The 12,986-nt window shown below is 26.7% G+C and overlaps 2 protein-coding genes across 3 annotated transcripts in view; one reads left to right on the top strand and one right to left on the bottom strand.

Annotated features, from left to right (window-relative positions):
* Positions 1–25: 25 nt before the first annotated feature.
* On the top strand, positions 26–7,220 carry LOC127278611 (dolichyl-diphosphooligosaccharide--protein glycosyltransferase subunit STT3A). Its single transcript, XM_051300411.1, has 12 exons — positions 26–146; positions 964–1,075; positions 1,171–1,338; positions 1,440–1,600; positions 2,091–2,480; positions 2,550–2,703; positions 2,794–3,032; positions 3,466–3,630; positions 5,465–5,653; positions 5,748–5,967; positions 6,063–6,251; positions 6,533–7,220. Exons 2-12 carry the CDS (start codon positions 979–981, stop codon positions 6,676–6,678), a joined length of 2,118 nt encoding a protein of 705 aa, XP_051156368.1. The 5' UTR covers positions 26–146; positions 964–978; the 3' UTR covers positions 6,679–7,220.
* Positions 7,211–12,986, bottom strand: part of LOC127278613 (uncharacterized) — a 37,386-nt gene continuing 31,610 nt past the window's right edge. The window contains exons 4-9 of one of the 2 annotated variants that reach the window (XM_051300415.1): positions 11,658–11,889; positions 11,277–11,475; positions 10,765–11,000; positions 10,548–10,650; positions 9,218–9,476; positions 7,211–7,881 (exon numbers count right to left, since the gene is read on the bottom strand). In XM_051300415.1, the coding sequence (XP_051156372.1) occupies positions 7,863–7,881; positions 9,218–9,476; positions 10,548–10,650; positions 10,765–11,000; positions 11,277–11,475; positions 11,658–11,889 (1,048 nt within the window). In that variant the 3' untranslated portion in view covers positions 7,211–7,862. The remainder of the gene's footprint in view (positions 7,882–9,217; positions 9,477–10,547; positions 10,651–10,764; positions 11,001–11,276; positions 11,476–11,657; positions 11,890–12,986) is intronic. The other variant, XM_051300414.1, reaches the window with a different exon arrangement.

Here is a 12,986-nt window from a genome sequence, read left to right as displayed (position 1 = left end):
ATCTTTATCCTCACAAATTTTTGAGGTTATGATTACCTGCTTGCGTGGTTCAGTGGTTCAAGGACATTTTTGGGTTTAAAAAATCCCTTATTACTCCTAAAGTTTCTAAATGATTAGGATAATTTAAATAAATTTTTTAAAAGCTTGTAAGTACCGAAAGTTTCTCTTTTAATTTTCCAATTAATCTGATTATCTGAAAACTATTTTTTTAAAATAATTTATTGATAATATTAATTCCCTTTGCCGGCCGGTTGATTTGTATACGTGTTCAACTATATATCTCAAATTGTGAATTTTTTCATTAAATTTTTAATTTTATAATAAATATTTATTATAAAAAGATTATTCAATGATCAAGATATATTTTCATATTTTTTTATTTTCTTTATTATATATTGATTAGAGTAATTTTAAACATGTTCTTTATACTGCATTATCTACTCTTGAGAATGACAGTAGATCGACATGTTTATTGTTATTGTTTTTTTTTTATTTCAATTTTATAAGTTTACTTAATTGTATTAATTTTAAGAATTAGGAAATATGCCTTTAAAAAATACAATTTACATATATTTAATTTTACTTAAAATGAGAATTTTTCTTCAATTTTTAAGGTATTTAATTCTTTTTCCGAGAAAAAAATTAAAATTTAATAAAGTACCAGTAGTAATTTATTCTAAATACTAAATTTTCAATATTTAAAAATAAAAAATCACTTTTTTTTATTAGATTAGATTAGATTTATTTTTTCTCCATTGTGTACTTTTATAAAGTTTTACAATTTTTTCTTTCCCACAAGCTTAAATAATATACATCAACATAAGTAATCAGAATTGAGATACAAAACAAACATATAAAATGTAAAATTACAAAATTATAGAAAAAAGCACTTTTTTTATTATAAAACCTTTTTAATTTTGATGTAAGTTATAGTTTTTGTTGTATTGTGGATGTTTTTTTCAGATTTCTAATATAATCATGGGTGGTCTTTTAAAAGTAAAAGGGCTGCGTATGTCATCCCAAAAACAAGAAACGCTTTTAAAATTAACAATACTATCCATGGCTGCAGTTTTGTGTAACTATTTATTACTTTTTTTACAACTTAAAAATATCAGAATTAACAAAAAATGGGACAACTTATTTAAAAATAATTTTCTCTTTTCTTTTTAGCTTTTGCTACCCGTTTATTCTCAGTATTGAGATTCGAAAGTGTTATCCATGAGTTTGATCCTTATTTTAATTATCGGACGACTAAATTTCTAGTGGAAGAAGGTTTTTATAATTTTTACAATTGGTTTGACGATCGCGTTTGGTATCCTCTTGGCAGGATAATAGGAGGTAATAAAAATTTTTTTTTTTTTTTTAAATCATTCTGTATTTTCTTGATACATTTTGAATATGAACGAAATAATTTCAACTTTATTTGGAAAATGTTTCAGGAACCATTTATCCTGGACTAATGGTAACATCAGGAGCCTTGTACCATTTAGCAAGATTTTTAAATATTACAATAGATATAAGAAATGTCTGTGTCTTCCTTGCTCCTTTATTTTCAAGTTTGACAACAATTGTTACATACTTGCTCACTAAGGAATTACGGGTAAGATTAATTTTAAAATTTAAACATTCATAAACATTCGAAATCTATGGAAGTTAATTAAAAAAATAATATCTTATTGAACGATTTGTTTTTATCAATTTATTGATTTTTGATTACATAATAGTTTTTCACATTTATTAAATAAAATTTTTTTATTTATTTTTTTTTATATTTTCATGATGACTTTGGATTTCAATGCATATATTATATGTATTTGTTTTTTATATTGGATTGACTTCGAAATTGTTTATTGGTTATAAATTGAAATTTTGGCAAAATTTAGAAATTTATACACGTTTTTGGTGAGTCTTTTTATAGAATTTTTAATTTTGTTATAATTCAGAAAGTTAGATTTTTCTTTTTGTATTTTTTTAGAATATTGCAATAAATTTCTAAAGAGGAAGCTGGTTCAGTTTCGGATTATTAAGAATGAGTGTTTTTTTTTATCATTTTTGTTGGCTTTATAACCATTGAATAATATGTTTTTCAGGATTCTGCTTCAGGATTATTGGCAGCGTCTATGATTGCCATTGTTCCTGGATATATATCTCGTTCCGTTGCAGGCTCATATGATAATGAGGGAATTGCAATATTTTGTATGCTTTTCACTTACTATATGTGGATTAAAGCTGTTAAAACAGGAGCTATATTTTGGTCAACGTGTGCAGCACTTGCGTACTTTTATATGGTTTCATCTTGGGGAGGATATGTCTTTTTAATTAATCTCATTCCTCTTCATGTATTGACGTTGATGGTAACTGGCAGATTCACGCACAGAATTTACGTTGCCTACAGCGTTTTGTATTGTCTAGGAACAATTCTCTCAATGCAAATTCCATTTGTTGGATTTCAACCAGTTCAAAGTTCAGAACATATGCTGGTAATTTTTTAAAAATAAGTATTATAATTTTTTATGTTTTTAATATTTATAATTTTCTAAAATTAATAGGCAATAGGAGTTTTCGGCTTATGTCAGATTCACGCTTTGGTGGATTATTTACGTAGCAAACTCTCTGAAACTGACTTTGAAATACTTTTCCGTGGCCTTGTTGTTTCTACTGTGAGTGTATCTCTCGTACTTGGTGCAATTTTGACTTTTACTGGTAAGAATTTTAAAAATTTCAAATACATTATGTGTTAGTTAGAGAAAAATACTTTTTAAACTATAATTTTATGTTTTTTTTTACTTTCAGGTAAAATATCTCCCTGGACTGGTCGATTTTATTCCCTTTTGGATCCTTCTTATGCTAAGAATCACATTCCAATTATTGCCTCTGTTTCGGAACATCAGCCAACCTCATGGAGTTCATTCTACTTTGACTTACAAATTCTGGTGTTCTTATTTCCAGCGGGTTTATACTTTTGCTTCTCCAAGTTGACAGATTCAAATATTTTTCTTATTCTCTATGGTGCTACCAGTCTTTACTTTGCGGTGAGATTTATTTTATTAAAATTTAATTTCTACTCATTTTTATCTACTATAATACGTCTACCAACGGATAAATTTATTTCTTGACATCTATTTTTTTACTTTATCTGTTATTCTATTTTTTATTGCTTTGACCGATTTTAATATAATTTGGTAGAATCATTAATATCAATAATTGTATATAGCGATTTTTAGAAATACTGAAACAATTTTTTTAGCATATTTTTCTCTATTTTTATTTAGCTTCTTAAATTAAATAGTTAAAAACGAATTAAACAATTTATCAGAAAATGAAGTATTTTTTAGTAAAAACTAATTTTTCCTTTATAAGGGCGCAAGAATTTTTATGATATAAACATAATCATCAGTTAAAATAAATATTGATAAATTAACGAAGATTAACATTAGTTTACTATTGAATTATTTTTATTTACAGGGAGTCATGGTGCGTTTGATGTTGGTGCTGGCGCCAGTTATGTGCATTTTAGGAGGAATCGGTGCTTCCGCTTTGTTGCTTACGTATATGAAACAAATTGAAAGTGGAAAAGTCACTGATAAAAAATCCAAGAAATTCGAAAGCAATTACGTACTGAGAAGTGAAGTAAGTTTTGATAAAGCATGCTTTTATCTTCAAAAAGTGGAAATCAAAAATTACTAATATAAAAGAATTTGGAATGTAGCTTTGAATAATTTTTGAATATTTATTTTTAATTTTGATTTTCATAAAACAAATTTTATTAATTCAAATCTTGAGAATTATTCTAATTCAATTCTTTAAACTCTTTTACTCAACAATATTCTATGAATTATTGACATTAGAAAACTTTTTGTAAATCTATCTGAAATTGATAACAGGCTTTACAGTCTTTCCTCTATTCCCCTATTTTTCCTCTATTTTAAAAACATTTCCCTTTTTTCACTCATTTCCCCTATTTTATCTTGAAATTCAAATAATGGGATATTTAATAAAAGTCCAAATTTGAACCAAATAATTACAAGAATCGGATTGCACGACTTTTTCGACTTTTATCGACTTTTTACAATGAATGCGACTATTTCGACTTATTTTTATAAGACTTTTCTGTTTTAATGAAAATCGACTAAAACGACTTCTTTCTCTTTCTATAGTCAATCCGAGGCCTGAATTAGGAAGATTGAAAATTTTATTTTATCAGAAAATTAATTAAATTTTTTTTTTTATTTAATTTAACTAAATTACAAATTTTAAAACATTTTGGTCAAGGAAGATATACATTTAGATTTTACCCTATTTGTCCCTTTTTTCAAACAAAATTTCCCCTATTCCCCTTTTTTAGCAAATTTTATGCTGTGAAGCCTGAGATAATTTCAATTATTTGATTAAATAATATTGAAGAAAAACTAGATATTTTTATCAAGAAATAATTTGAAGATTTATTATTAAGTTAGACTTTTTGAAACATTTTATGTACATATTTAAATCTTCAGAATTATTTTAATTAAAAAAATTTTAGTTATAACAGGATGTTATATTTTTTTATTGCATCATTTTGGTCCTAAAAACATACAAGGTGGTCAAAAAAAGAAAATCTTAATTTTTGACCATTTTAGAATTTGTTTTTTTTAAAAAATGAAATTTTTGAAAAGTCATGCGAGAGATTCTAAAGAGTCTTTAAAAAGTGTGTAAAAAAATTGGCGATAAAAAATATTCGAAATTGTAAAAGTAGTTAAATATTTAAGAGGAAAGATTAATGAAATTTCAATTCATTTTTTCCTTTCTTTGTGTTAAATCTTAAAAATTTTGAAAATCCATGCGAGAGATTCTAAAAAATCATTAAAATAGTTTGTAAAAAATTGACGATGAAAAATTGTCATAATTGTGAAAGTAATTCCATTTCGAAAAATCTTAATTTTTTCAAAACTATAAAATATACTCTAAAATGGTAAAAAATTAAGACTTTCTTTTTTTGACCACGTTGTATGTTTTTAGGACCAAAATGATGCAATAAAAAAATATAACATCGAACAATCATTAAAATTTAAAGGGGTTAAATTAAAGGTAGTGTCTCCCCTTAATTTCCATAAATCAGAGTTGTAAAACTTTCAAGATAAAAGAAATTGAAAAATTATTTTACATATCTGTTGTACTGAATTTAAACTGGAAATTTTGTCTAAGCATTATATTCTTTTATTAAAGAAATTAATTAATTAATTTAATATTTGAAATAGTTAATAATAATGAATGCGATGTTTGTCAACATAGTAAATTTTACCTGAAACACTATTACTTATTTTAATATTAATAAATTAATGTAACATTAATTTATTAGTTTATGTCCGGTTATTGTTAGTTTATTAATAAATATATAATAAATATGATTTTGAAAATAAAAAATACAACTCAAACGAAAGTAAAACCCTTTTAAAATGAATAATTATTATTGCTCTTATTTCAGATCGCCACATTTTTTGTGATTATAATGTGTGTTCTCTTCTTTTCTTACACTTTCCATTGCACATGGGTCACAGTTGAAGCTTATAGTTCTCCAAGTATAGTTTTATCCGCTCGATCACCTGACGGAGGTCGAATGATTTTTGATGACTTTAGAGAAGCCTACTATTGGCTCCGTATGAACACACCAGAAGTAATATTCTTTTTTAAATAATAAAAAAAGTCTTTTTCAAAAGAAACTTGAGAATGAAATAAAGTGTTAAAATAAATATTTCCCATACTTCTAGGACGCAAAAGTGATGTCATGGTGGGATTATGGATATCAAATAACGGCAATGGCGAATCGTACAATTTTAGTGGACAATAATACTTGGAATAATACTCATATATCGAGAGTTGGTCAAGCAATGGCAAGTTCTGAAGAAAAAGCTTTTGAAATTATGAGAGAGCTGGATGTGAATTATGTACTTGTGATTTTTGGTGGTTTGACAGGTTATTCTTCGGATGGTAAGGCTTTGTTTTTTTCCAAATCCTTTCTCTCATTTACATATTCATTCTTGATTATTGAATATTTACTTATTTATCGATTTTGAATTTTTCAGATCTAAACAAGTTTCTTTGGATGGTGAGGATTGCCGGTAGTACAGAAAAAGGAAAATCAATAAGTGAATGGGATTATTATAATCCTGCCGGAGAATTTAGAGTTGATAAAGAAGGAACACCCACTTTGCTGAACTGCCTTATGTACAAAATGTGCTATTATCGTTTTGGTCAAGTGTATACAGAAGGAGGTATATTTCTATAATTATTTACTTCAATTTATTAATTTGTGATTATAAATCAGTTTATTATGCTAAAATTTTTAGGTATTTTTAAAATTATTTTCTCTTACATATAACAATATTTCTTGAAGTGGAAATAAATGTTTGTGATATAGAAGTTTGAAATAAAAAATGACAGTCTTATTATAACATTTCTTATTTATTTCTATAAAACTTATATAAGTTAATTTTGTTAGTTTTATGTTTTAGAAAACTTGACATAATTTATACATTTTATTTTCGTTTTTCAGGAAAACCATCTGGATACGATAGAGTTAGAAATATGGAAATTGGAAATAAAGACTTTGAATTGGAAACACTAGAAGAAGCGTACACAACGGAACATTGGCTAGTTAGAATCTATAAAGTGAAAGATCTTAAGAATAGAGGTATTTGAAGTGACTCTCGAAAGTTTCTCTTTTCTGAATAAAAGAGACTTCTGTCTTATCAGAAACAATATGTCTTATTTTTTACAAGTATGAAAATCAAGTTTTACTATGAGTTTTTAAGCACAAAAGTGATAGTTCTGAATAATTCTTCAATCATGCTTAGCTTTTTTTTACAGCTGAGTGTTTTTTTAAGTAAATTGTTAATGACTTTTTAATCAAGTTTTCCATTTATCTTTTTATATTTAGTCAGCATCCTAATATTAAAAAATGTATAATTTTTATAAAAAACAGATTTATATTTTGCACAAGGCAATAATGGTGAGATGGTTTATAGCTTGTAAGTATAAAATTGTTTCGAATACAGAAAATATGATATCTTCTATTTTCTCTGAATGATTGAAATGCGCGAGGTTTTTAATAACATGTGAGAAGATATGAAAAATTAAAGTTTAATGATATTCTCTTACCTACGAGTGATGGGGAAAAAAATTTTTTTTTCACCGAACGATGTAAGCAAGTAATAAATAAAGAGGAAGAAAATTAATAATTATCAACTATTTTTTTTATGTAGTATGTACACATTTTAAAATCGCTTGATAAATCGATTTTTTTTATATATAAAAAAAGTTCGTTTACAAAAATGTAACCGTTTCTAGTGTTTCTCTTCATTCTCTAAGGATACACAATTCAATGAAATCTCATGGAATTTTTTACCAACGTAGCACTAGCCTTCAAAAATTTTTTTACATCACGTTCGCTCGCAAAAAAGATCATTTTATAAATGTATTATTGCTTACAATATTCTCGATGGTACTAAGTGTAGGCGTAGCTTTTACAGTGTAAGATCCTAGAGTCAATGATTATTAGAAACATTGTTTTATATTTGTAATTCTTATCGAGATGGACCTATACATACTTACATCTGATTTATTATTAAAAGTTTAACATTAATTGCCTATAATTATTATAATAAAAAAAATAAGAAAAAAAATTAAGAACGACTCTGGTGCTGGCATAAAAAATATGAGTATTTATGTGGTATATTAACAATATACAGGCTTTAAATACAAATACGCTGAGATATTAACTTAAAATTTAGTCCCATTCTCCGATGTACATGGCGCGAGGTGCGGGAGGTATCACGCCACGCGTTGGAATCGGTAATCGGCCATAAATGTGATTGTAGGGAGACTCAATTCGCTCGTCTATATCTAAAAGAACATTTAAAAATTAGTTATCATCTTGACGATTTTTATCATTTTCTCAGGAAATAAAAAAAATCAATCAGGAAGCTCAATAATTAGCCACTATGGTTGTGTTTTTTATTGTACTTTTCAAATAAAAGTCAGTCAAACCTTTCTTACAAATATAGTACAGAATTTAATTTCTATGTAATTTTTAAAAATTCTGTATATTTTGCAAGTAAATTTATTTTAATTTTATTTTTGGAAAAATTACAGTATATTAATATTCTTTAAAATAGTTCAATTTTTAATTTTTCTTAGATTTGTTAAAACAAATTGATCTTCATTAGGTATTGTATTCTTTTTTTTGAAGAGGACAAAAAGATTAATGATTTAAAGAAATTTTTTTCTTAATATTATGATGTTTCTTTAAAAACAGTTCAATTTTCAGAGAAGTATTTTTTAAAAACAATAAATTTCAATAATTAGTTTTTCATATAAAAATACGTGATAAATAAATTGCTGTAAAAATGTGTTTTCTTAGTTTACTAGTATTTTATGTCTTTTATGAACACAATAAAATTTTCAAATTTAAAAAATTCTATAAATTCAAACATCAAAAATGTTTTCTCACATTAGCCACAAAAAAATACTAGTTAAAAAATTTTATAATTTTCCAAAAATATGTCTACTATTAATAAATATACACTATTCTTTAAATAATTTGTACAGTTATTGTTGTTTAATTATTGTTGTATTTAAGATTTGAGGCATTTTCTAGAATTATTGATTATTTAAGATTAGCAGTAATCAAAGAAGTGTCTAAATTCATGTATTGAGAATTTAAACAAAATTTTCCTCAAATGAGGCATTCTTTGAGAAGTAAGTCACTCCTAATTTAAAGTTATTGGATTGGGTTATTATTTTGTCAAATTATTGTTCTTTATGAAGAGTAACGAATCCTTAAAATATTGGATCGTTTAAAAAAAATTGCAAAAAGTAATGGAGGTTGAAATTTTGACATTTTAAGTAACAATGTACATTATACATTTTTCCTCAATTTTATAAATTTTAATTTTAAATAGGTCTATAAAGCAGTTTTCATGTAGTTTTTAATGCAAAAAAAAAAAATTTTTAACAGAAAATTTTTAATTTAATTTTTTTCTAAATTAACCCTTATTTTTTATTTTTAACCCCTCTTCCTTCCTTGAAGATGTTTATTATAATTTTGATTAGAAAGCTGAGAATTTATCCAATAAACTACGTAAATATTTGTTAACACTTTTTCTTTCCGTGTAGATAGGTTTCCTGGTAGATAAGAGATTTTTAAAATCCTGATTTTTGAAAATAAGAATGTACGTACGTACCGAGACCGCTTTCCATACTTCTGGCATGGTACATGATCGAGGGTTTTTTCTGGTATTTTTCTGGAATTGGAACATGATGTCCATATATTTGACCAGAATGTGCATGAACATATCCAGTGGCAATGTAAGTTGGTGCTTGTTGTGGTCTAGCATGTCCATAAGGAGAAGTTATTATCGTATGTTTAGCGTGACCATTCTTTGCCATTTTTACAAAATTAGGAACTCGCGCTCTCAAACCACAATAGTAAGGATCGTCTGAAAATAAAATGCATCCTTTAGAATACGAAAAATTTGTTTGAGAAAATTCTAAGAAATAAATACGTGGATAATATTTATATTTTATTTAATAGTAAATACATTATTGTTTGACATTCTCTTGCGGCATTTCACTTGTGATAATTGTACATACATATATATACGGTGCGCGTGTTTCATGTGTAATAATAAATGTACGTCTCAAACACGAGTCTCAAGTCGATATGTCAAATACGTCGGTTCGAAGTGAAAGTTCGGATAATTAATCTCCTATTCAGTCATGGTATTATCCAAAAACAAGTTTTTAATTTTTGCAAACACCTTCTATGGTACAGGTATACAATATTTGTAAACCATTCTTCCAAAATCTTATTTCAAATTCATTTCTAATGTAATAAGTCGCATTTATAAAATTTTATAATTTATTTACTCATTATCAAAATACAAAGTTGCAAAGTTTAGGTTATTACGATTTTTTACGTGTTTTATAATTCTGAAACTAACATAAATTTGACTTTGTAAAACATGAAATTAATTTTAATCATTATGTTTTGGAAAATTGGAAACCTTTTTTCATGTGTGTACTGTAAATGAAAAATCTAATCTTTTTAAAGTTTACTTTATTTTATTTGGAAGTTTTTTGAATGATCTTTATTTATTTTTTGAATTTTATGGCCCTTGGTCCAAGAAGTAGAAATTATTTATTTTATAAAAAAATATTTTTTGTAATGGAAAACAGATTTCTAATTCCAGTCGAAGAAAGTAAACTATATTTAGAACGTGATTGATAATTTCATCTGATATATTTAGAAGTATTGAAAAAAGTAGAACATAATAATATATATGTTTTGATTCCCTACTTGCAGCATCAACATTGACATGGATTCGCGAAAGACTAATTCATATTCTATGGCCACCAGTTACAAAATATAGATGGTTGAAAGGATTATTAAGTATCTAGCATCCTCTAGATTGTGAAAGAATTCTATGTAACTTTCAAGGTGAACATTTTTTTACTTATTATCCTTTTTTTCTCACTTTGAAAATAATTATGTTAATGATTATACAAACCGTATTTTTTATTGTCATCCTTTTTACTCTTCTTCTCGCCATTAGATATTACTGGTGGTCTCACTGAATTTCGATAATCATCCTCAAGGTCGTCATAGTCGGGCTGTAAAAGTTAGATAATTTTTTCTTTTTATTTATTATACGTGAAATCTCCATGAATTAAAAAAACAAAACTAAATTGAAATTTGGCGATTTTATTTATTTATTTATTAGTTACCTTGGGAATGTCATGGCCATAGAGATTTTCTCTTGGAGGAAGCTTAGGAGGTTTTTCGGTTCGCCGCTGCTGATAACCCGATTGAACGTAAATTTGTTCCCGGGAATCTCTACTGGTTTGTAAGGTGTCACTTGGTCCTGAGGATGAGGATATCCCTGCCACGCTGTAGGGATCCTCATCCGGAATTGGAATTCTAGGTCGATTCTTAATGTCTACGGGCCTCTGCATCGCCATTACTAAAAATCATTTTTTTCATTTTATCTTTAAACTTTCTACAGAAATATATCTTTAAAAAATGGGTTATTTCGTAAGTCATTTTTAAATTTTATGATTCATTTCAAATAACGTTATTTTGTCAATGAAAAAGAAAAAATGAAAAATAAAAAGTTGAGAGTTAATAAAAATTAAAACTCAAAGTAGAATCTCAGAAATGTGCTCTAAAAAGTCACTTGAAGAAAAGGGCTTTTATCTTAAGTATTTTCTTCAAAATTTTATTGATTTATTTTTATTACCTGGTGGTAGTTTTGACTTCAACATATCCAATCCAACAACATTGACAATGAGGATCCAAATTGGAGATTGCAACACATCGTTTTCTGAAAGAACGAAAACTATGGCGCTGAGACATTGTGTTTCCAGTCTTCGTCTATCTGGATATGCTCTTCTCGTCTCTCGGGCTAAATTTGTTTGAAACTTATTCATATCAAACAACTGTAAATGAAAAGAAAGTGTCATTCATTCGTTCAAGACTTTTTTTTTCTTTGCAGTTAGAATGAAAGAAAGAAAATAAATACATGCTATAATTAAGGGAGTTTAAACAAATAAAATTAATCATCTGAATCGAGAGCGTCACTAATCTATATAGGTAAAATAATTTTTTTACACATTCATACCTTTCCCGGTTTTTCATGTTCTAGAGCACCTTGAGGATTTCGTAAAATTTCTGAACCAATTGCGTTGTCATCTTGCTTTGTGGCTCTAACGTAGACGTTACTTTTGCACAACCTTTTTATGAGGATGTTACCTTGCTCGTCCATTTTTATTTTTACTCCCTGATTTATATGCCTTTTGGCCTCGTCTGTTTTTGCATCCCTCATGGGATTGTCAAATCCACAGAGTCCTATCCTGAAATTTGTCAAAGAAATATTTTCAATTATATTGAAATGAACAATTTGGTTGGTTTATTAATTTATTATATTGATGATTATTAAAATATTAAAATTCACTTTCTGATTAATATAACTATTAATTAAATGCCATTTACATGTTTTTAAAACTGGAATCTGATCTGGACCTATTCTTTTTAAATATGCAGACATTTCTAAAGATTATGTTTATCGTTAAATTGAAAGTTTGCGATAATTATACGGTTAATGTTATTATAATAGCGTTCTTCATCGTTAGTTTTTTTAATACCAGCGTACAATAATGATTTTCTCTTTAAAATTTGTATTAAAATATTTTTATTATTTATTTTTAAATTTGTTCTTGTCAATAGTATATTATTAAGTATATATTAATTAAATAAATAAATATTTTAAAAAACAAAAAATAAAAACAGTTTGAAAATTTTACCCGAATAAAAAATTGTTTTTTCGCCATTGACATGAAAAAGTGTCTTTTTTGTGCCTGTTTTGGGCAGATAAAGTAGCACTTTTTAAGGCAGTTTGGGCCAACTGCCTAAAAAAGACTTTTTTAGGCAGCAAACTGCCGTATAAAGTCTTTTTTAGGCAGTAAACTGCCCTATAAAGTCTTTTTTAGGCAGTTGTTAATTTTTGCATAATTTTTTTTTTTGCTTTTATTTTATTTATCAATTTTTATTATTTTTTTTCTTTAAAATTGTTTCACTTTTTCATAACAATGGCGAAAAAAATAGCGTATGTGGCTCGCACGTAGTAATTTTTAGGTTCGGATGATTTCAATACTCGCTGTCTGTGCGACTTCGGTTCGACTCGGCTCGCTTTCGGCTCGACTCGACTCGCCTTCGGCTCGTCTTCATCTCACCTACAGCTCGCCTTCGTCTCACCTACGTCGCACTAACGACAGCTCGTACTGAAAATTACATCCTCACCTAAAAAGTACTACTTTACGTGCTTGCCACATAATATACTATTTATTTCAATTTTATTTCTAGAAAAATTTGTTTATAAAATAATTTATGAAAATAAAATATGAAGAGTCATTATCATAAAAAAACATAATAAAAGATATGTATGACATAG

Source organism: Leptopilina boulardi, unplaced genomic scaffold (genome assembly GCF_019393585.1).
Source record: "Leptopilina boulardi isolate dan_hultmark-lab unplaced genomic scaffold, ZJU_Lbou_2.1 LbouV2_208, whole genome shotgun sequence".
Classification (NCBI taxonomy): domain Eukaryota; kingdom Metazoa; phylum Arthropoda; class Insecta; order Hymenoptera; family Figitidae; genus Leptopilina; species Leptopilina boulardi.
This window is presented reverse-complemented; position numbering and strand designations above follow the sequence as displayed.